Here is a 23,933-nt window from a genome sequence, read left to right as displayed (position 1 = left end):
CCAGAGGGCAGGGGAAAAAAAAAGAAAAAAAAAAAAGAAAAAGAAAAAAAATCAAAGAAACCATGGAAACGCTCTCAATTTGTGCCCGCATCAGTAAACTTTTCCAAGATGAATTTTCAGGTTCGGCAGCATTGGCCTCCAGCCACCTGCACCTGCCTGGGGTCACTCTCGCCCTCCTCAAGTCCTCTCCACAGTGGCTCAGCTGCAGGATCCCAGAAGTTATCAGGGCTTTTGTGAGCAATGAGGAGGCACAGCCCTGTCCTGAGCCAAAAGCATCGCCGTGGTGCTGGCTGCAAGGAGGGAATGCAGATGATTTGTGCTGCAAATCCCTTGGAACTGATGCTTGGAGCATCCCAAACTTTGCGTAGATCCTCGAGATGCTCCACTACATATCCCAAACCCCAGAGCAGGCAGGAGATCTCTCAACACAGCCCTGATAACTATCCTTCATCAGAAAGAAGCCACCAGAAGGACACCTTCTCCATGACCTACCCCAAGCTGGGTACAAAGCGAGGCAGCGAGGCTTGTGCTGGCGTTGGTGGGATGTCCCAGGGCACATCTCGGCTCTGCAAGCATCCCACCTCAGACAGCTGGAAGAAGGTCAGGGCTGGCTGAGAAGCGCTTCTCCTCGCAGCAGGGATGTCACCATCAACACTTTTCCCCCCTTTAGAGACTCAAAACCGGCCGCTCTCAGAAGAGCCAGCATCCGCCAACAAATCCCAGCTAACTCCTACAGCATCAGGGCTCATCGTGAAGACCCCAGTTCAAAATTAAAGCCGCCCTAATTCAATTTACCTAAATTCAATTTGAAAATAGAAAGAGATCAGCGGAATTAAGGCGGCTTTAATGAGGAAGAAAAGCAGCGGCATGGAAATTCAATGCCACCGAAACCACCTGCACCTCTGGTTAATTTGGATTAATGCTACAGACACGCCTCAGCTGCCCCCGCAGCGATGCCGGGAGGGAGGGTGAGCATCCAGCGCCTCGGGCATGGCAGAGGTTGGTCCCCAAGCTCCCACCACACACCGTCGGCTTTTCCTTTTCCCGAACCTCAACCCCCTGGAGAGGGGCGTCCTCCAGGCACCGACAGACGGTTTTCCCTTGCGCCCACCACGTGATGGCAGAGGTTGGTACCCGTCGCTTCTGAAGAGCGTGAAAAAGCCCTGCTGGGAAGCACAAACCAAATGGCAATCCAGATGGGTTGGCCGTGAAGGAAACAGGCTTGAGATCATTCTCTGCATGACCTAGACCAAAAGCCTTGCTCGTAGCCCGTGTTTTTTGTCGAGTTAAGCAACAGCAGCCCGTAACACTACGGGACAGTCTCCTAAGTGGATTGAAGCCTCCAGCTTTATAGATTTCATGCTTCTTCTTAGTGCAATTTTATAGCGCATTTCTCATCCCCTTCTTTTTATTCAGCATGTTACTTGATTAATTGGTATGAAATGTTCATCTTTATCCAACAATTCCTGAAACACAAACGCAGAACTCTCCAATTGTATTTCTTATTTACAGCCCTGTAGCCTGAGCGATTTCCAATTTACTGCGCTGCTCTATTAGGTCGCTATATAATACGTTGGGCCACTCCAGAAAGATTAACCAGGAGCGGATTCCCTTTCCAATCAAATAGTCGCTGCTAGAAATTAAAGAGTTTCTTTTGCTCTATTTGATTGCATTTCTGCCGCTTTCCCTATCAAGTGCAATAAAACAAACGCCCCCCGCAGCCCCACCACCTAATCCTGTGAGACAAAGATGTGTAACCACAGAATTTGGGAGACTCCGTGCCATATGTACGAGTGGCTGCAGCTCCCACCTACGCTACTCCGGGACGGTGGTTTGGTTTCCCCCTTGGTTACTGGAAAGAGTTTTTCCCTGGTATAAATTTCTTTCCATCTAACCTTTTACCTCCATACAGGATTCTAAGGTTTTTTGGGTTTCTTTGCATCACGATTCCCACTTGGAAGGTCTTAAGGCTTTCTTTAAAGCACAAAGGTGATGTGAAGACTTCAAGCCACAAATTACCTTCCCAACTCTTTTCACGTCTAGGACCCTCGTGGTGAAAGCAAAATGCTAGAAAAAATAAATTCTACAAGTGCAAAATTCCAAAGACAGAGATTTCCATCTCTTTTTCTTTTTATTGTCATTTTTTTTCCACACGCCTCATGATTTTGACAGTCCTGACACAATATTTTTGCACACCCAAAGATGGCAAGACTGCCTGATGCCATGACATCCATACACAGTCAAAATACCCTATTCTTTGCACTTGAAAATCAAGACTGAAGCAGACTGTGTACACTCACTATTCCAAAATTAGACTGCACATAAATTTAACATGTTCAAATAATGGGATTGCATATGCAGACAGTCAAGCAAAAGGTATCTTCTTCTATTACAAGTAACTTGTTAGACAAGATATATTTCAGCTTCCCAAGATATTAATGGATACTCAGTAAAGGTCTTTTTAGAATGACAATACACTTCGTTTTGTTTGCCGAGTCAGTAACAATTAAATCACTTCTTCTATTGCAAAGCATATGCCAACGTGACACGGTGGCAGCAGCTCCTGGAGCAGCCCTATCCCAAGCTATGAAATAATATTTTCCTTCTTTGCTGCCTATTTGAATTGCAAAGGACAGTTTGAAAAAGCAAGCTGAGATCCTGAGGCATGCAGCCAACAGCAAAAGGAGGATTTTTTGAGTCCACACACCAACTATTTTCATGCAGGGCTGTGAAGAGCATGGTTTTATGGCATCTCCAAATCTGGAGCAAAAAGCAAAGCGGCTACAGGACTACGTAGGGGATAAGATGCTGCTGTTTGAACCTGGCATTGGTACAAATCAGACCTGCATCCGATAGAACCACAAGTGCTCTGTGTGTTGGCAGGGGGTCTGAGGGTCCCGGGCTGCAGGAGGAAAGGTCCCATGGGCTGCAGCTGGGATGCAGAGGCACCGAACTGGGGGCCGGAGGGTTCTTTGGGAGGCTGTTTTCCAGGGGACAGACCCTTGCAGGAAGCATGAGCCAAGGCCACCACAATAGGCCAGAGAAATGCATTATTGCCCATGGGAAGCCCTGCCTGCGGTGATGGAGGTTGCTCCATCTCCAGCATCTGTGAAGCTCTAATGGGGTACAGATGCCGTGCCTGAGACAGCAGCTCGGCGGGGACCGCTCCAGATAGCTCTGGGAAACCTTGGGATTAACAAGGGACAACAGCTGGGAAAGGAAATGCATTGAGCAGCCATGCTTGAGGGATGCTGTGGAGGTAAGAAAGTGGAGAAAAAACGGTTGAAGTAACTCAACCACACAAAAATCACCGCCTAAGAGCCAACTAAAAGAGCAGGTGCTGGCTGTGGGATGGCTGCTGGGAAAATGGAGCAGCAAAACTCGCCCACAGAGGTATCTAAAGAGTTAAAGTGAGTGAATGGAACAGTTCAGGCTGTAATGGCGATATTCACTCACCGGGAAGAAAAAACTCAATTCCTCCCATTCCGGAGGCATCCCGTGGCCAGACCTCCCCATGCCCACAGGTGGCTTTGGCACCACAATGCAAAGATCCCACCCGTGTGCACCCCCATCCCGCTCCGTAGCCAGGGCTGATGCTCCCCACCACGGCTGCACGCCCTTGACGGAGCTTTTCACTGGAGAGCCAGGTCTGTGCAGTCCCAGCGGTAGCAGCTCAGGAGATTTAATTCCAAACACATTTACATTATTATGCAAATATTTGGAAATAATCAACTCCTTCGCTTACCTATGAAAAGCTAAGTGTTTCCATGGGAACAGCAACTATTAACCACTATAGTTAGTATTTTTATTCTGGTAGTGTCCAGAGAGCTCAATGAAGATTGAAGACAGCTTGTACAAGGCGCTGTACGAATTGAAAAAGTATCTTGTTGAAAGGCAAAGATTAGTTCATGAGCTTCAAAGTCAAGTACGGGTCCTACCTGGTCCTGTAAGAACACGGCCAAATTTGCTGGCAACAAGTCCAGGAGCTTCTCCTACACCATTTAACCAAATCAAGAGCCCTATTTATATAGTTCTGCCTTGAATCCTACAGCATTTTGTCATCAGACAGAGACGTGAATAACCACCCTGGCGCAATCCAGCCCCCCCAGCATCAACCCAGTTCTAGGGATGTGAGCATCCCTCCCTACGCCTCTAATTCTGAGCTGAGTGCAAATTTAAGTTAAATGCGCATGAGATTAGCACTGGTGAGGCGATGAGGCAGTAAGACATAATCAGGAGCATCCTGAAAATCAAAGGGCTCCACTGCTCCTTTCCACACGTGGTCAAAAGCCAAATCTGGGCTCAAAATACCCTAAAAGCCACAAGACTTTTGAAAAAAACAGAAAAAAACCAAAAAAACACAACAAATGCATTTGGGGTTGAGTTTTTTTTCCCCTCTCAGGTTTCAAGTCCTTTGCCACGTGCAGGGCTTGAAAGCTGTCTAAAGAGAGTGACCAGAGCAGAAGCTGCCATCCCACCCAACATCTGGATGACGGTGATGCTCATAGGCATGGATGTACCAGACTGGAAACCTCCTTCCCACTGCTACGGCTCTCCTGCCCAGCTTCTCCCGCCAGATGACAAGGACAAGACTTGACTGATTCTTCTACCCCCTCACCATTTCTCCTCCCTATTTATTTCTCCACTTGCTTTTTTCTTCTTTCCTTTTTTGCCTCCTGTGCAATGACTGTCCAGTTTACCCAGCTGAGACCGAGCCACCTCTCCCAGCACCGCAGCGATAGAAAAGCGCTGCTCCAAAGGCACCACGTTCCTGGACGGGTTCCTCCCAAAGATTCTCCAAAAGGCAGCCCCAAAAAGCAAACCCAAAGTGAGAACGGTGTTACACAAGGTCTGTGTGTCCATGGGGAACCTCAGAGGGGTCCAAAACCCGATGAGGCTGAACATGCAGCGCTCGTGGTGTGCTGTCCAAGCCCGCTACAGCCCCCAGCAGTCACTGCAGTGCTTCCCTGCCTCCAGGAGCTCCCCCCAGGCAGCCTGAAAATGATAAAAGCATCAGAGGTAGAAGATGCACTTCATCTTCCCACTCTGGATTGTGAACTGGTTTGCCTTTAAAAGGAAAAAGGCTTCAAACAAATGCAACAAGTCAGAAATGATTATTTCAAATCACCACCTCCTCCCCCTCGCCCGGGCCAGATCAGGCTGTTCTTTGAGTACGACTTAAAAACTGGAAGGCAAAGCTCTTGCTAGAAAAGCCTGTGCAATTTTACATGATTGACGGGACCACAGGAATCTGTTTAAATTGTACAAATCAAACACCGCACAAATAAATTCCGCGTTTTGAAGGAATGCAACCAACTCCCCCCTTTGCTGTGGAGCAGAGGTTTGTAAGGTGCTCGGAGCGACTCATTTGCACAGGATGACAGAGCAATGGCAACACAAAGCCTGAAAGGATATTTACTCCTCTCCCTTTCTTGATACCCAAAAATAAACACAGACAACCTCATCCTGAAACCTCCCACCACGACGCTCTGCCTCACACCTGCCAGAGGAACAGAGTGGCTGGCACATTTCCTAACACTTTTTTGGGGATGTTTTGTTTAAAATGTCAACGTGGGTTCGTGAAAACTGCAGCTGCCCAAGAACTGATAAGGCTTGCTCTGCGCGGGTGGCTTTGGTGGCACGTGTCACCTCCCATGCTGCCCCCTGCCCATACCTCCCCTCCCACAGTGCCCAGCCTCCCACCCCCCCAAGGTTTTGCAGCAGGGCTTGTGAAAGAAACTGGCACCAGAGTTTCCAGCAAATTCCACCGCGGCAGCAGCTCGGTTGGGAAGATGGGAGCTGCTGAGCTGCCCATGCAGGAGGCAGCGTATCCACATCCCCTGCGAGCACCACCGTCCCAGCCCAGCAGCCCACAAGGCAGCCCCCAGCCCCTCCATCACCCCCTGTCCTTCTCTGGGATGCGGCTGGAGGCTCCTCAGGAGGTGCCCAACATTGTTACATCCGTCACGAAACGGAGCAAGGTCTTAAACAGATCGGTCAGGATGAGTTTGGTACAATGTTCTGGGTGATGCTCCATTTGGTTTTTTTGTTGTTTTTGTCCTTTGAGAAAGGAATAATGAGAAAAGGTGCCACTGACGATGTCAAAGGAATGTACCACTGACGATGTTAAAAGTAAAGGAATGTGCTCTGAATAATTAGAAAAGATAAGGTGGGCACCTGAAGGAGATAAGGAGACCATGAGTCAGGAGATCGTTGAACAAAAAGTTGAAATGTTTACTCCACCTAGATCCCACCTATCATGAACAGAATGATTAGGTGTCAAAATCAAATGAATATGTATGTAAAGATGTTGCAACCTCTCACGAAAACTGTATAAAATACCTAACTTTTCACATAAATACCTAACTTTTCACTTAAAACTCCAGAGCTAGTCTGCCCGGTGCGAATCAGCTAGCTCCCCAACATTGCACAAAATAAATACCTGTGCTGCTTAAAGACAAAATTGGTCTCTGAGCAGTTCCTCTGTGCCGTTTTGGCATCAGTTAGGGGACAGATGCTGTCCATCCCAAATGCTCCAAGTGCAATGAGCTGAGCCCTCGGTGCACCCAAGGAGCACTGACCCCCGCAAAGACCACAGCTGGGGCAGCAAAAGTCCCTGAAGATAAGGAGGAGGAAAACCCAGGCAGCAGCTGGAGGTCTGCCTTGAACCTGGTCTCCCAAAAATGCCTTTTCTAGGGAAGAGGGATGCGCTGGAGCATCTGAAGGAGACACCGCACCTCCTGTCACCCACAAGCACCCACCCTTGCCCCAGGATAGGTGATGGCACTCCTGTTTGGAATCCCAAACTTTGCTGCCGAGTCCAGCACTCACTGATGCACTGAACCTACAGAAATGCTGGTCCCAGCTGGACCAGAAAGAAAATCAACTCGTTCCTCTACCGACCGGGCTCCTCTTGTTTTCTAGAGCTGGCCTAGACATGGGATAGGATGGGGTGGGACGGGATGGTCTTTCCAAGAAAAACATCAGTACATGCACTTTTGCAGGAGGAAAGAGGTCTTACCTGTTTCTCCCCATATTGGCAAATATTCGTCCTGCTGTATGTCTAGCATGATCTCCAGTCCATTGCCTGTCCCACCCTTAACTGTGGTAAGAAGAGGCCGTCCTTCTTCTCCTGAGTTAAACATGTAGCATTTCCCATATTTTGTAAACACCTGCAAGGAGAGAAGAGAGAAATAATAGAATATTTCCCATATAATCAATGCCTCTTCCCACCCAAACACGGGCAGAGGGATGAGAAACAGCCCCGCGCCGCTGCTCGAAGGGAAATGTCTGCAGGTAAATCTAACCCGGTTTAATCATTTAGTGTATCATCTTCTCCTTGCAGAAAAGAAAAGATGGAAGAGAGGAAGGGAAAGCCATTTGAGAGCAGCAAACAAATGTCTTCAGCAGCTCACTGATGTCACACCACATTAAGTCACTGAGAAACACACACACGCGCTGCGCTTGAGCTTGTACTTCAATATAACTCATGCCTCAGCCCACCGACCGCTGCTGCACGCGGGTGGATGCAGACCTAGAGGTGACCACCCCTGAAGGATGGGGATGCTGGCACTGCTCCCCGTGCATCCCGCTGCAGAATGCAAACCCTGCAGGCACAGCTCACACCCACCGCCCCCCACCCACAGGGGCCAACGTGAGCGATGCCTGTGCACAAAAAAAATACAATATCCCGTTAATTCCACACTCTACCACTACTGGGCAAATAAGAAGAGTTAAAAACACTGAGGCAAGTAAGATTTCCTCCACGACTTTTGCTCTTCTTTAGTCTCATTTTGGCCCATCTCTGGAAAGAAACTCTGGGCAAAGCCGGGGGGGGGGGGGGGGGGCGGGTTCAGGGCCACCAGCAGCTCTGCAAAGCAGGGCTGACACGGGTTCCCAAGCGGGACGGCTCTTGGTGGGGCAGCAGATGTGACATCTTTGATGGTGGTGGCACTGCCAGTCTCAGGCACTGAGCATCCCAGTGCTCAGCCCTTCCCTGAACTTGGAGAACGTATGGAAAACCGCAGGTTAAAGCACAAGTCCCTCCTGTGTCTTGCACGGACAGTGTGGGGGATGTGCAGAACTCCTTCCTATAGTGAAAGAGGACACAACAGCTCACAGCCATTTAGGACCCCCCCAACCATTGCACGTGGTGACTTTTGAGAAGCACCAGCGTGAAACGGGGAGCGTGAGCCATCTCCGAATTGCTCTGCTGCTTCACGGCTCCAGAAAAGCCAGGTTTTGCAATCAGTAAGCAACTGGCAAATGCCGGTAATGAATATTCAGAGCAAAGGGAGCCCAACACCAGGCGGCACGCTGGCTGCAGTCCCATCAGAAATCACAAGTGGCTAACGCAGTCGTTGAGATCATAGGACCCCAAGATGATTCACAAAACCAAACAGGAGCTGGAGCCATCATTCAATTTATTCCCCTCAAATATTGACATATGCCTTATCATCACAGCATCAGGGAAGCAGGTCAAATAAGAGAAATACAAAACCATATTCAAGTTTTAAAACCTCCAATGGGAGCAAAAAGGATGCAGAGAAGTGTTTACAGGGGGGGAAAAAAAAGATGCCCTTTAAAAAAGATTTTATAGCCAAGTGAAAATCCCATTTTAATACTGGACTGACCTATTAAACCATTCAAGCTAGAAAGATAAGCCAAACAACAGTAAGCCTGTGTTAGCAGCCAGTGCCCCATAGATGGATTTCTCCTGATAGGCTTTGAAGGCAGAAGTCAAAAATTTCTAATTAGGACAGTTCAAAATACAGAAAGAAGAAAACCCACATTAGTACAAATCACGGGAAAACAAGCAAGCTTCTATCGAGAGCAGCAGCGCAGTGTAACTGCTGAGTAAGGATTTAGAGGCTGATGTACCCAGTGCAGTTTTCAGCCAAATAAATCCAGGCAATTTTATGGGGCTTTTTATACAGCCCTTTGGAGCTGTAAAAATGTGAATTGTAAAACCTCCAGTTCGGGCACGTTGACCCAACAAACGATATCTAAAACGACAGGGACCCAAGGCTCCCTTCAGCTGCGTGTCTGGGACCCCAATCCCAGAAGAAGAAATCAAATGGTGACTTGAAAAGGAAAGGACGTTCCTCCATCCCCCCAGGGTCCATGAGAGGCTGCTGGCCATGGCCAGGAGCTCATCTGCTGTCACCTCGGCAGATGCTCCTCTTGCACAGCAGGAGATGGACCTGTGGGGCAGCGGCAACCCCAGGAACCATGTGAGTTGGAGCTTAAATCCAGGTGCTGCTGGCATCACCCGTGTCGCTCCTAGGACTCTGCAAGGAGACAGTTCCAAGGAAGCCCCAATGACTTTCTGCTGCTCTTTAGAATCACAGAATCATTTAGGTTGGAAAGGACCTTTCAGATCATCGAGCCCAGCACTGCCAAGGCCACCACTGAACCCTGTCCCCAAAGTGCCACATCTACATGTCTTTTAAACACCACAGGGATGGCAGTGGGTGCCCAGGTGAGCTGGAGCACATCTTTCCACAAAGTTTCATCCACAAGGAGTTGAGCCCAAGTGCCCCAAGGCAGCTCCTCAACGCAAACCAGAGCAGAGCCAGTGAGGACAGCTGGGATATTCCCTCCTGATCCAAGCAAACCCCGGGCAGATACCTCCACCCGGGCTGTGAGCCCGCTGCTCCTCTCCGACAGCCCTCGCTGGGAGAGCACCCCCAGGGCTACGCAGACCTGAGAGCTGAGCATCGAGGAGGACAAGGTGGCGCAGGACCGAACAGGTCCCTGCAGGACAAGGCTGGCGCAGGGACCCCGCGGGCCAGGCAGCCCCCAGCCCAGAGCAGCGCTGATGCTCCAGCAGGGATGGGGGACGCCTTCGAGGAATCCTCCGCCGGGCTCAGCCCTGCAGGTGGGAAGGAGACACCGGTACAGCAGTCGAGCAAACAAACGAGAAGGGCCAAAAAAAATGGGAAAGGAAGAAGGACAAAAAGGGCAGGCTCCTTCCACCTCCTCCACCGGTAGAAACCACAGAGCCTATATGGACAGCGCCCTACCAAACCATATATAAATGCTATATAGAGAGAAGTGCGTATATATTACATATAGATACACACACACGTTATATATATTATTATATAATATATATTATATATGTTATTATATACTTTACATATCTCTTCTAATGTATTTTTGTATAATAATATATTTTCTGTAATGCTATTATGTTGTTATATGTAATAGTATACCTACAATACATACTATATATTTTATATATATGCTCTATTATATGTAAATAGATAAATACATAAATATATATATACACACATATAATTTCCCTGCAGACAGCCGAGCTGTGCACAGCTGGGCTTAGCCACAGTGCTCAGCACCCAGCACCCGACTACAGCACTGGATGACCGCAGGTACCTCTCACTCCAGACCTCCAACCACAAAGTTTTCCATGTTTCCCGAAGAAGCTATAAAAGACTATTCGTAACAGCATTTAAAAAGACATTGCCAAGTTCAAAAAACCACTTGCATTCATTTCAACTCACATTAAAGGGGGCTGCACTGTTCTTCACCTTCTCATCTTTGCCATGAATGTTTATTTGGGAAGTTATAAGTGGGTTTTTTTCAGGGAACCCTCTTTGTTTCAGGCTCTTTTGGGCTCCCTGATAACAGGGAAGGATTCAGAGCACTATCAGATCATCAGGAAAAAAGGACAGGGCTGTTCAGAAAGAGCAACATCAGTATATACCAGGTGATGTGATTCATCTGAGACAGTAAACACCAGGCAAACCAGAATGATTTAACTGCAGTTTACCTGTCCTAGGGGAAAACAGCACTCCTTGCTGCTAGTAATGTTTTAACCTACAATAAAAAGAAGGTCCAACACAAGCCAGAAACAAAAATACAAACATGTACCTTGAGAATATTCGATAAAAATACCCTTTTTTCTCCTTTGATGGATCACCCGTTACTTTTGACAGCTCCTCTGAAAATCCCCATTTAGGTACAAAGGCAAACATATTCCAAACCTGTGAAATGGTATTTCAGTGACACAATGAGCCCTTCTTTAGCATGTCAAAGGGAAAAAACGTGTATCCTGTGAACAGAAAAAGCAGAGCGCAGGTATCTCGTACAAATAACAAGAAGGACCCCAGCACCGCCAGCTCCGGGACATGAACGCGCATCCTGCTGCGTACCGAACCTGGAGTCCCAAAGAGACCGATGCTCCAAAGGCAAGCAAGCCTGACCGGAGTAACAGCAAAAAAGGCATTTCACAGTTTATAACCAGCATGTCTACTGATAAATTATCCTTTCAGTATGGAGCAAAATGATGGCAAAAACAAGTAATTTGAAGTCTGTAAATTACTTCTCTAGATGCAAAGACGCAGCCTAGAGCTCACTGACAAAGCAAGATGTTAGTTGTCAGATTAAGGCGCTAACCGTAGGAAAGAGAGCAAATTAGCATCCCTCACCATCATCTTCTCCACAGTTGTGGTACACAGAGGGTCTGCAGCACACATCCTACCAAGCCACATCCGACAGCACCGTGGGCAACAGAGCAAAAAGCAAAATGAAGGGACCTCCCAGAGAGGTCCAGAAGGGGAACGTGATGCTGAAAGGGGCTGGGGAGGACGGAGGTGGGTTTGGGCAGGAACACCTGTGAGAAGATGGGGAAAAGATCCTCTTTAGGAGGAAAGAAGACCTTATTTCTGCGTTTGTGGCTGAGCGATACATTCCCATAGCTACCAGCTTCTCCCCTGGCACCTGCGGAGCCGGTGGTGGCACCGAGCCGTGCCACGATGTCAATCAAGGTGTGAGGAAGAGCACGGTCCGGTTGGCATCATGCAAGCCCACCACGACGGTCCGTTTGCTCACACCCTGGCAGGAGGCAGCAGTACGTTATTCCCAATGAAAGGATCACAAAGGACGCCTGCAATAAACAGGTTTGTGAAGCACCAAATCCCAAAGGAGACCAAGCTGGCAACTGCGGGAATGGCCAAAAAGGACTTCATCTCCCTGCCAAACGCAAACACAGAAGGAAAGAAGGAATCGAGTCCCTATCCCATGCGGAGGGGGATGCACACCTAACAATCCTCGTTGTTGGAGGCGATTATCTGTCTCAGTCCTACAAAACCACTGGGGGAATACAAAAAACCTGGGAGTACAGGCCCATGGATTCCAGAGGTGATTTGCTCGGTCAGCTTTTCGAGAGGTCATTAGGCAAGGCACAGCTCTTTCCAACATTAACATAAACCAGGAGGGGAAACACATAGAAATGACATACTTCGGTATCTTCTCCCCCTCGAGGGCTAGCCATGGATTTCTCTCTAAATCCACGGTTGTTCTGTGTTACCAGGACCCTGGCGCAGAAGCGTGACAGACAAGCCAAACGTTACCCATCCTTCACGGTGTCAGGTTTAATCTCACGATGGAGAAGAGTAACGGGGATGGCGCTCTGGAAAGCGGAGCCATAAAGGTTGTCAGAGATGTGTTTACAAGTTGAGGGTTTTCCTTTCAGCCTCCGGGACCGAGCTATCCTGGTGGGGCTCGGCGGGGAGCGTTCCCTCGGAATCGGCTCGGTGGCTGCCCCCACCGCTCTCGCACGGCTGCGTGACAACAGCAGGGATGTCAGCTTTGGTTTTATACAAGTCTGCTGTTTTTAAATGAGAAGTTATTGAGATCCCAGGTACCACCTGAGGCTAAGATAGTCCTGTGCTGGCATTAACATTATTTCTTTTACAAACTAGTGGTGGCCAGCATCCCAAATGTAATAGTCTACCACTGCAACAAGCTGCTACGTAACATGTAACACTCCTAATACATTGATCTCTGCCTTCAAAATCAGTTTTTGCCACGGGACAGGACCAACTCATTTTTTAATTCCTTTTACAGGATGGCATTAAACGTCACCCAACGGATCACAATTTCATAGCCCTATATTCTACTCTGCAAGAACAGTTAAACTCTAGCGGCACTAACACGGAGGCTCGACAGGCGAGGCCATTTAATTCACTACAAGATATTGCCATTTTCTTCTTATTTGTGCAATCAGCCACTCCCCATAATGGCATATTGGTGCAAGCATTTGTTTGAATGGGGAGTACTTATGGAGGGTCCTTATAGCTGGCATAAATCACCTCCGCAGCGATCACTGCAATACAGCACTGGTTGAGTGGATATTTAAAAAGAAATATAGCGCTAATATTCTGGCAGCAAATGAATAAACTATAATGGTGAAGCTCCAAATATTTGAGAATTATGTTGGTCCATAAACTAAGAAAACTGCTACCCTCTCTCTGATCCCCATCAAGCCCTAATTACTTCCACACATAACAAACTGATGCAGAACGATGTGACAGCAGCTCTGTCCCACCAGACTGTAATTTATTAATTGTAGGAAACAATAGCTGCATGTTCCCACAAAGGTTCATCTCCCACATGAACACAAATTAACCCATGAACAACTCTTCATTTCCCCAGCCTCAGCTGGCAGAACAGCATCCACCGGTCCCTCCGGTAATCTGGTGCAGAACACCAACCTCGTCTCTCTGCTGGGTTTGGGGGGGGCGGGGAAGAGAGTGGATGGGTTCAGCTTTTTAACAAAAACTTTCTCACCTTCTGGAAATTAATGCCCCAGCACAGTGTGAGGCCACCCGGCATGTACGAGCATGCACCGTACGCGGGTGAAATGAGGTCAATGGCCCCAGACACGTCAGGCTGGGACCATGATATCACCAGGCTCGGGTTGAACGAGGACAAGATGACAACCTGGATGATGCCCTCAGGAAGCAGCAGATGGTGTGGGAAGAGGAGGATTGTGTTCCTCCTTCGTGACCACCAAGGCTGTCCCTCCACCAGCAGCCACCCGTGGACGAGCTCTGCGCATCCCGGCAGTAGGAGCCCCGGAGCCTTTCAACAACAGGTGCCAGCATACGGCTGGAAGGCCAGGATTCATTCGGATAATAATTACAATCTGTCTTCCTAACCTCTTCCCACCGATTCATTTAGTGAACTGTTCTTCATTACCCTTGCTGAACTCCCCACAGAGCAGCAGCACAGCTCCGTCTCCAGCCCAGCAGCAGATGCATCTCTGGGACTGATAATGGCAATATCACTGCGTGGTCCTGCCAAAAATACCTTGGGAGTGTGCGACCGGAGCCCACGGACACCCCAGCACCCATCCTCCTGAAGGCACTCGTGCCGTGGAGCCTTAGCGAAGAGGGTGGGCAAAATACTTGGGCTTGAAATGCCAGTGTCAAACCCAAACCCCACCAGCTAAGGAAGGCAGGCATGTGCCCAACGGGTTCTCCAGAAGATGCCAATCAACTGTCTTCAGACATCCCATGCACCTTAAAACCATCAAGCATCACCCTAATGCCAAAGGAGGGATGGGGAAACGCTGGTGAGCTGGGCCATCCTGCTCATCCAGGGTGAGACTGGCCAGAGACTCCTCAGCCGTGGCCCTCAGCTCCTCCACAACCCTCCTGAGATACCGGGAACCTGCAGGACGGTTCCTCCCCGGCCATCACCAGAAGTGTTTGTTCCTTGCTATAGAACCGCTCCCATGTCTGGAGCTTTTTAGGCCATTTAGCCCTTCCCCAGAGCTGGCGCAGGAGGGAGGCATCAGCCTTCTGAAAAGGACAACAAGCTCCAAATACTCCCAATGGGACAATTCCACCTCATGCCTTTTGCAAAGGCAAAGCAGCAGCTGCTCCCTCATGCTTACACAGAGGTGGTAAGTACTAAACGTCACATGGAAAACAGCATTCCTCCGCAGCCAGCAAAGCTTAAACCCCTGGGAGGCTCCTACTACTTACAGCCCTGATGCTACAACTTCTGCCTGAAGTATTTGGGGCACGTAAAAAGCAAAGCCCGTCCCCAGCCAGCACAGGGCTTGGGGTGGAGCTCAGTACCAGCCTGGCCACCGTGGCCAGTGTGAACGGTGACGGCCCCGCGGCCAGGTGATGGTTTTATGCCCCACGCACACCAAGACACGTGCACTGCAGATTTTCGCTGGCATATAACCAGTACATTCAGAGCGCCACCATTTAGGCTCGTAAGTTTTCTATGCAGTCGATTGAAAAAGATATTTCCATCATCCACTTCCAGGCACTTCAGGAAGAGATGCTCCCAAGCATCCCAAGATGTTCTCCAAGCACAAAGCGCTCTTTTCGACCTTCTTGTGATGGCTACATCATTTGGAAGAGTGAACTCTGGGGAGGCTGCATGCATGGTGTCACCTTCTTTCGCCCCTTGGTTGCACCCAGAGCTCCCAGCAATGCCCCACTGCTCTCTGGTACAGAAAATCTCAGCAAGCAGAGCTGTTCCCCATCGCTCGTGCACGTGCCACCAGCGTGGCGGTGTGCCTCGTCTCAAGGACTCCCCTTGGGTGCACGGAGTAGGCAGGACAGGCAGCTGTCAACGTTTCTCACCTCCTGCAGGGAAAACACAGCCTGTGGATAGGTAAAACAGGGATATCGGCAGCGTCCGACTCCGCAGGAGCATGTGAAGACACCTGCGCTCCCGCCTGCGAGGCGCTGCGAAACGATGGCAATACGAGGAGCACAGACATCGTGGCCATATTTATACCCTCCCACGCCGAACGCAGGCAGTGGGAGTTTCGCCACAGATGGGCGAGAGCTGAATCAGGCCTGTAATTAGGGAAAACGCTATCGCTTTTGACACGCCGTGCCTGCAACCGCTGCCTCGTACGGCGCGATGGTCTCCAGGCACAGGACGTGGCTGCTGCGCTCATGGGGTCACTGGTGGACCGCAGCCAGCTCCATGCCTGCTCCCGGGACCGAGCACACCAATCCCATCGTCTTTGTGTCTCTGCTCCCTCCCCTACGTTACGGTCACGCAGCATTTCATCATCTGCAGATGTGACAAACAAAGCAGCGTTACCTACAGTGAGATGTTGGCAGGTCTACCCCCAGCCGTAACTAAATTATGCCCAGTGACAGCTGCAAAATGAACGGTCCCCTTATTGCACGAAAAATATAAAAATAACAGCAAAAGCAGATTTTACCCCATCTGAAATTCAGTCCTTGCCAGTAAAATGTGGACCCAAACCCTGCTACTGAGACTCCTGCAAGCAGTGGAGACAGGCAAAGCAGGGAGGGAGGTACAGACAGACGTACGTATACAGTCACAGATATAGATCTAAACTGAAATAAAGTTTGTTTTAAGCCTCGGGCTCACGATGGACAGGGTGCGTTGTACCCGAGCATCTGTTTCTGCAGGATGGATCCATCCATTTAAAGCACGTGGGATGAGAGGCAGAGCTCTACGCAGCCCTGGGTTTATAGCAAGGTATAAAAAAATCCTGTGCTTGAAATTTAGAGTGAATTTATTGCAGAGAGACAATTAGTAACCATAGCCCCCTCCTCACTCAGGTGACTGTAGGAAGTCAGATCTTTTTGCTCTTTCCCCCCACTTCTCGCAGGGCAGAGCAGCACAGCCGGGGGCAGTGGTTTTCCAGCCCGTGTTTCTGCCACCAACGCTCACCCAGGGAGGCAACTGCAGTTTTATATCATCCTCATTACTGAGGACACGACAAAATTAACTTTCTGATTCCAGGGTAAATCAGTACTGGCAACAAGGAGGATAAAAAAAAATAAAAATCATGCTTGTAAATGGGGCAGATTGGATCTCAAAATCACCGAGTGGCAGTAAACCAGGCGTGGTACGTTGGCATTTTTACAGTCACTTTTTAGAGCAGCGCAGCGCTGGAGGAGAACGCGGGATGCAGCATCGCCCAGCACCACGGTCCCCACGGAAGGTCGTGTGCAGCCACCACAGCAGCGGGACAAAGATGATGCTCTTGGCAAATCCACTTAGCTCCCTCTAGGTTAATACAAATCATTCCTGATCACTTTCTACGGAGGACAGGATCGGATTTGGATGACTGAGTACATATACTGATACCATCAGGCAAGCAGTGACAGCCAGGCTCTGCTGCTCACAACAAACGTACGTACGGCACGTTCAATGCAGGACAGCTTTCTGGAGACAGCCCTACAAAGACTCTATGAAAAGGACTGGAATATTTTCCAGGGGAAATTAAAGGAGAAAAAAAATAATCATACAGCAAGGAAATAATTTTGTACTACCAAACCTCAAACAAGTACCTGATCCATGGGCTCTGCAGCCAGACCAGCACTCTGAGAGCATCCTTTGGCTAAAGAATTAACCTCAGTTAGCCTTTTAATTTAACTTACTGCTTAAGTAGCCAATTCAATGAGAGATTTTATAGCTGTTATTTATTATTTGTACAGCCACCGCTCCAAGCAGCCCCTTGCTGTTCCAGAAAGGTGGTGGGATGCAGCAGCCCACGGCGCAGAGCCGGTGCGTTGGGTTACATGGGGGATTTTAGGAACTACCTCTGATCCACGTGATCGAAGGCCCAGGGCCAGACACACAGAGAGAAACCCCAGCTCTTACCACGAGCCGGGGTGTTTAAAGGGTTTGCTGTACACATCCCTCAGCAGCAGCAACATGGTATTAAGTGCAAGACGTAAAGCACCGGGCAGGCATGAGCATCCCCTCCGTAGCTGCATCCTTGCTCCAGGGCTGGGGCACTTCTGTTCCATCACTGATGATGGATGAAAGCCCAATTAGTCTGAAAGCAAGATTTTTATTTTTTTTTCTCTCTTAACTCTTTTATTCAACTCAAAACCTTCCCAAGAGATCCTGATACATGTGGAATTTCAGGTTAATTATAACAGCACTTCAGATTCTGCAGGGAGCGGCTTTGCCTGAGGATGTGCCCAAACCCCAGGACACGGACAATTTGCTTTGTAAATGCAAGCGTGAAACGCAGCAAGGCAAGAGAAAGCGAGAGCCCTTCATCACAGCAAATACAGGTCTAACAGGACACAAGGGAGCTGGGCAGCTCGCCTGCATCCCTCCTTAAAACCAGCACTCAGATATTTTTGGCAAAGACCTCCAGAGAGTCTATTTATGGTCTACTACAGTCTAAAGTCTCTTTACTTGCTACCAAAGGGCTTAGGAATCCGCTGGATCCTTTACATTTTTTATGACATTTCACACTCACAGGGGGGCTCAAAGCTCTTTACAGGCAAACACAGTTTCCCAGACCATGCCAGTCTGGTGTGGGTTTTTTTTCTCTTAAAAATAATTTTAAAAAAGACATGTTCCAACTATGCACTGCCTTCTACTTGGTGCAGATGAAACACAGACCTGACAGCCTGAACTAGAGACAGACCCCAAGCTGTGGAAGATAAGAAAGTATGCAAGTCAACTTGCTTGAGACATATCACCTCTCAGCTCTCTGGAGCATCCTTGAGCCAGAGATCTGGAACCTGGACCTCAGCACACGTGAATGCAGAGCTGATGTGGCCCATCATAGTGCTCTTAGCTGCTCCGAGCTCATAATAACCTCAGAAGATATTCATAACCCAGGCAAGGAAATGAGTTTGTTCAGTGCACGCAGCATGATTTTAAAGTAGAAAAATACCCTTTTAATTAGCTTGCCAAGAATATATATCTATATGTCTCCCCCTATATATAGATATCTCCACCAGAACCCTACAGCCCCTGAAACATGCTTCCTCTTCCAGCTTTGAGGTTGAGACAAGGGTTTACAAGCACCGCAAAGACCCTTTTGCCAAATCCTTGGTCCAATTACCCGTCTCCCATCCAAACTACATGGTTTGGTACCCAAGCCCCCATAGAGAGACTTTTTCTAGAAAGGCAGGAGCATGCTGCCTCTGGCCGGCACCACGCTTGGAGGGAACGGCATTTAATGGACAAACACCGCCCTGATGCAAAAGCCATCAGCGGTTCCTGCAGAGGCAGCAAATTGCAATAATGCAAGATTTTGAGAACCTGCACTCAAACCAAAAATATATTTTTATTTTCAAGCACTCCCTGGGATGCTTCTTGACAGCTCCGCTTCGCCCTCGCTCCCACTGACTGCAGCACGAGCTCCCAGTGCAGCAGCCGCAGCTGCTCTTATGCCCCCATACGCTCGGTGGGGGCATCCTCCCATCCAAACGTAAATGACCCTAAAAGCACGGTGCAAAGGCTTCCAAAAGCAAGTACGTAAAATGTCTTTATACCCGTTCTCTTTTGGCCTTTCAACTTTTATGCAAGCAGCACGCGTTGGTTCCTGCCCTCCTAATAAAAGCATCAGACAAAACTTTCTCAAGGAGAAAATACCCACTCTGAACAAACCCAGGACTGCAATTCCTAAACGCTCAGCATGTGTTCTCCACTCAGGCCCTGAAATTACAGGTACCGTGACTCCCTTTACAACTTTTCCCTGGTCTTGTTTTATGGTTCGCTTCACAGGAGTGAGCCTACGGTAATCACAAACAAAATTCCACTCTAAAAATGTAAAAACCAGCTGTTCAGGAATGTAACTGCTTCCTATTGTAATTAATTTGACACCAGCTACTAAAAGGCTCAGCTCTTCAGCGCTCCATTTGAGCAGACTGAATAAAGATCCTCCTTCTCTCCATTTCATGGAATTTATTTGATGCCGTATCTATTCCTGACTATGCCCTGCACATTCAGCACATAAACGCACGCAGCCCTATTTGCTCAGCAGCACCATAAGAAAGCCTATTTCATAAATTCCTTCAAGTGGACTTTAGAGGTATTGGGACACCAAACCTGCCTACAAAAAGGGGATTTTCAGTTGAGCCGTGCAATTCCTACGCGGGAAACCCAAGCACTGGTGCATGGCAGCATGCTGAGGGCAGCAGGGGAAGGAGGCAGCACCCTGCAGGCAGCGAGAGGCTGGTGATGCTGCTGAGAATCAAGATGCTGCAGGGATTGCGGCGGCCGGCACGCTGGGGGTGTAAAGCTGCCACAGCAAGGGACCTGCGCGTGGAAGGATGCAAGCAGGGAGTGATGCTCGGCTGCAGCAGGCAGAAACTCTTTTTGCAGCCAAAAATGGGCTGTGTTTGAAAAAAGGATGTTGTACTTGGAAGTAAAGAGCTACTGCCTGACCCAAATGCCAGGCTAGTTAATTAAACTACATCAGTGGAGAATTAACCCCAGGCAAACAGTGGGAAACTCTTCAAACGCAACTCCAAGTGAAAATATTTCATGGCTATCCCACACCACTTGCAAAGTAAACCCACAGACCTTTGAGGGTATGCAGTCTGTCCCAAGCGCCCAGGAAAAACAAGCATCACCGAAGTAGCTAAACCCAGGAGCCCCCAGCCCAAAAACCTCCCCTTGGGTGCTCTGGCAAAGGGGGGATGGAGCAATTCTTGCTGGAGATTTTACCACAAAACCATTCATCATAACAACTCCAGACATCCACAGTGACCTGCAGAGCCTTCTTATGGTTTTAGCCTCACCAGGGAAGTACAAGACAGCTTCATCTGGGCTCTGCATTTTTAATACAGTCAGTTTTCTTTTTTTTCCCCCCTCAATTTGCTACCCTGCGGCTGCCCCGAGCTGTGGGTGAGCGGACATGATCTCACCACCACCATCCTTTGCAACAAAATAAGAAATACAGAAGAATTTCTGGAAGCTCTCTGCACTTTCACGTCTCCCTGGTGACTTCTTAAAAGCATTGCCAGATCCTGGAAAGCCTCATATGCTCTGTCGAGGGCTTTTGCAGCTCCTCATTCCCAAGTCAACTAGCTGTTCCGTCAGCCTTGCAGGTATTTGTCCGAACTTAGCTTGAGCCGGCACATTTGGGATCACAGCAGCTTTCACAGCTGACCTGTCCAAGATGCCAAGTCAATACAAAAAGTAGTGAAGGGAACCGGTGGAGGAAAAAAAATAGCTAATAGGGGAGAGCAGGAAGGGATTCGTAGCACGGAGACAGTCCTGCATCAATGGAAAAGGTTCTTTTTCCTTTCTGAGCTTTGGCTGCCAGGAAGCAGAAAGGTGGCTCGTCCTAGAAGACCATTTTGTGCTGGTTTCCCCTGATCACTTGCCCTGTTTCTGCCTCCCCCTTTATGGGGAGGAATCCCTTTCTCCATGCTTAGATCTACACCAGTAAGTAATAAAGGCTCAAGCTGACCACTTCGTAAGACTGAAGCTCCTACATGAGCTGGCTGCAGACTCCTGGGGCAGGGGCCATCCCTGCGCACCTCCTGCTCCAGCACAGTGGTCCAAGGCTGGCCTTCGAGCCACAGTTTCACAAAGCAAAATAATCACGAGTCCTGTAGCCCCGGCCCTGGCCATCACAGTGGTGCCCATCACGGAGAAGCCCCGTTTCCCAGCCTGTTGGGTTTCAACAGGAGGGAACGCACCAAGCATCCTCCGTGCAGCATGATGCAGCTTGGCATCACGAGCAGCCGAGCATCTCAGGGCAATACATGCTCCTCCCCGCCCCTGGTTTTCCTGGATCTCAACAGTTTAGCGGGTCTTGGCCAACGTGCCTGACAGCCTGCGAGAAGGAGCTTAGCTCCCACACCAGCTGGGTGCCTCTAGGAGATAAGGTGCTCCATACACACACTATAGGCATACAGATACATACCTCAAACACAACACGGTTATGGGAAACATTTACCAAGAAGGTCTGAAATAACACCGAAGGGGAAAAGGACCAGCTCCAGGGACAGGAGAAGGTGTGTTTCCTTCTTCTACAGCAATAGGAGCCAAAAGCAACTCAATAGAGATGGAACATCAGAGGTGAAACCAAAACAGGACCTCCCCTGACTATCCAAGCGGCGTGGAAATGCCATGCGTCCCTGCCAAGAGTGATCTTCAGGGACTAGCAATTATTACTCAATTAAAAGCAAAGCAGCATCAGGTTAGAGCAACCGCAGCTGTCTGAAATGCTAAAAGCTTCTGTAAAGCAACGTAATAACTCGGGTCGTTATTCCCTCCACACCTTATAATTTTGTTAGTCATCACATCGGGTTATTTCCCTTTGCTCCTGGGCTACTTGGCTGCCTGGCAAAGCTGCCTTATTCGCAACATATTTTATTATCAGCAAAGCAGGGGCCAGCAGCTTTACAGTTTATTGTTGTTAATGGAATAACAGACCTGCTGGAGAAGCAAATCACAAATTGCAGAGGCAACTGGCTGACCCCACGCAAGCAAACCTGAACTGGAAAATGAGCAGAACTAAACGGATCCCTCCTGACGTGCACAGGGACGAGCTGTGGCCGAACCCACAAAGCACTGAAATTGCAATGGAAGCAGGGAAGTGAAGCGTGGATTTCTCTCCTGAAGCTGAAGGATCCACGTTGGAGTTATTCCATTATTACCTGTGGATCGGCAGGACCTGGCAGGGTGGGGATGGCTTCTGTCAAGTCTCTGCCCAGGCAGATGTCAAGGCTGAGCCTAGAGATGATCCTGACACAAGGTGCAGTGGCAAGCTGTGCTGCGGTGGGATGCTGTTGGGTTTCACCCCAGAAAGCCACACAAGAAAAGGCATTTGGGCACCTCAGAAGATGGGTGCATTAAGGTGGGCGTCCAGGGAAGAAAAAAATGGAAGGCAGTGGAGATGTCTTAGGTTTTATGAGAAGCCATGGAGGAAAAAAGGCTCAAGAAGCAAATGCAAACTTGTTTTAAATTTCTACATCACTAAAAGCAACGGGGTTGGCAGTACCGCTGTGGGCAAGTCCAGACTTTAGGGACATCATAGAATGGTTTGGAGGGGACCTTAAAGACCATCTCAGTGCAACATCCTGCCATGGGCAGGGGCACCTCCCACTAGCCCAGGTTGCTCCAAGCCCCATCCAGCCTGGCCTGGGACACTTCCAGGGATGGGGCATCCACAGCTCCTCTGGGCAGCCTGTGCCGGTGCCTCAGCACCCTCGCAGCGAGGAATTTCTTCCTAATAGCTAATCTGCACCTCCCCTCTTTCAGTTCAAAACCCTTACCCCTTAACCTACCACTATGATCCCCAATAAAGAGCCCCCCCCCCCCGTTTCTCCTGCAGGCCCCCTTTAAGTACGTACCGTGTAGTACACACGCACGTCAACTTCAGACCCACCCCAATTAAGCAGCTGATCTACACTTGAAAATGATATGCAATTTAATTTAATGCAGGATGCAACACAGACCCAGCTCAAGCACTGTTTGCTTCTCCACCGTTTCTTCTGCATTTTTTGCTTAAAAATGAAACATCCCTTATAAAGTAAAAAAAGGAAAATTAAAATGGAGAACTCCAGCCTACGATGGAGAGACCTGAGCTCCGGAGGGCTCAGGCTGTGGTCACATAGAAGCCAAACACAAGCTTAGAACAACTGCCTGGAGCTGAACTTGGGAGTGAATAAATCAGATGACAACCACAAGGGTTTGCAGAGCAGAAGGTGATGGCAGAGGGGACATCAGACACGGCCCTCCTTGGTGCAAACAGAGAGGGTGGCAGTTTGCAGCGTGGTGAGCTGTCAGCATGACATAAGGCAAACAGAAAATTGCAATATGCCGTAAAAGCAATGTTTTCTGAAGCCCTTTTTTTTTTTTTTTTTTTCTTCCTCCAGTTGCCTGTGCAGTGGTGTGGTGTGCTCCCCAGGAATGGGTTTGAGCTGTATTGCTCCATCAGCTGTGGGATCAGGGCTCTATAAAACACTCCCATCCCAATCACCGAGGTTATTGCTGGACCCTGAGGGCTGGTGGGTGGTCTGCAGCCATCTACTGTTGTGGAGAACCCAGGATGAAATACAGCCCTGGCCAAGACCGGCACATCCCTGCCCCAGCGATGCTGGGCTCAGAGGCACACAGAGAAGCCATGCACAAGCCCACTCCACACTCGGGAGATGATTTTTTTTCTTTTTTTTTTAAAAAAAAAGGTTATTACTTTGAAGACTCTCTATCCAGAAAGTTTGATTTAAAATTTCATTTTCATAGCTTGAGCTCTCAATGCCAGGCAGTGCTCGCTGCCAGAGGACTGTGGTGGTGGCACCTCCCCACCCAGGATGCCTTCGCTGAGCCGCTCTTTTATGTCCCTATTCCATTACCCATCATTTCACGACATTTATGAGCTCAGATGGATCCCATTAGCTAATCAGTGT

General features: G+C 48.9%; 1 protein-coding gene across 1 annotated transcript in view; it reads right to left on the bottom strand.

The window, feature by feature from the left end:
* LOC119158896 (acid-sensing ion channel 2-like) overlaps positions 1-23,933 on the bottom strand; it is a 101,743-nt gene that overhangs the window by 41,917 nt on the left and 35,893 nt on the right. Inside the window, exon 2 of the mRNA XM_037411331.1 lies at positions 7,022-7,172. Within this exon, the coding sequence (XP_037267228.1) occupies positions 7,022-7,172 (151 nt within the window). The remainder of the gene's footprint in view (positions 1-7,021; positions 7,173-23,933) is intronic.

Source organism: Falco rusticolus, chromosome 18 (assembly GCF_015220075.1).
Source record: "Falco rusticolus isolate bFalRus1 chromosome 18, bFalRus1.pri, whole genome shotgun sequence".
Lineage (NCBI taxonomy): Eukaryota > Metazoa > Chordata > Aves > Falconiformes > Falconidae > Falco > Falco rusticolus.
This window is presented reverse-complemented; position numbering and strand designations above follow the sequence as displayed.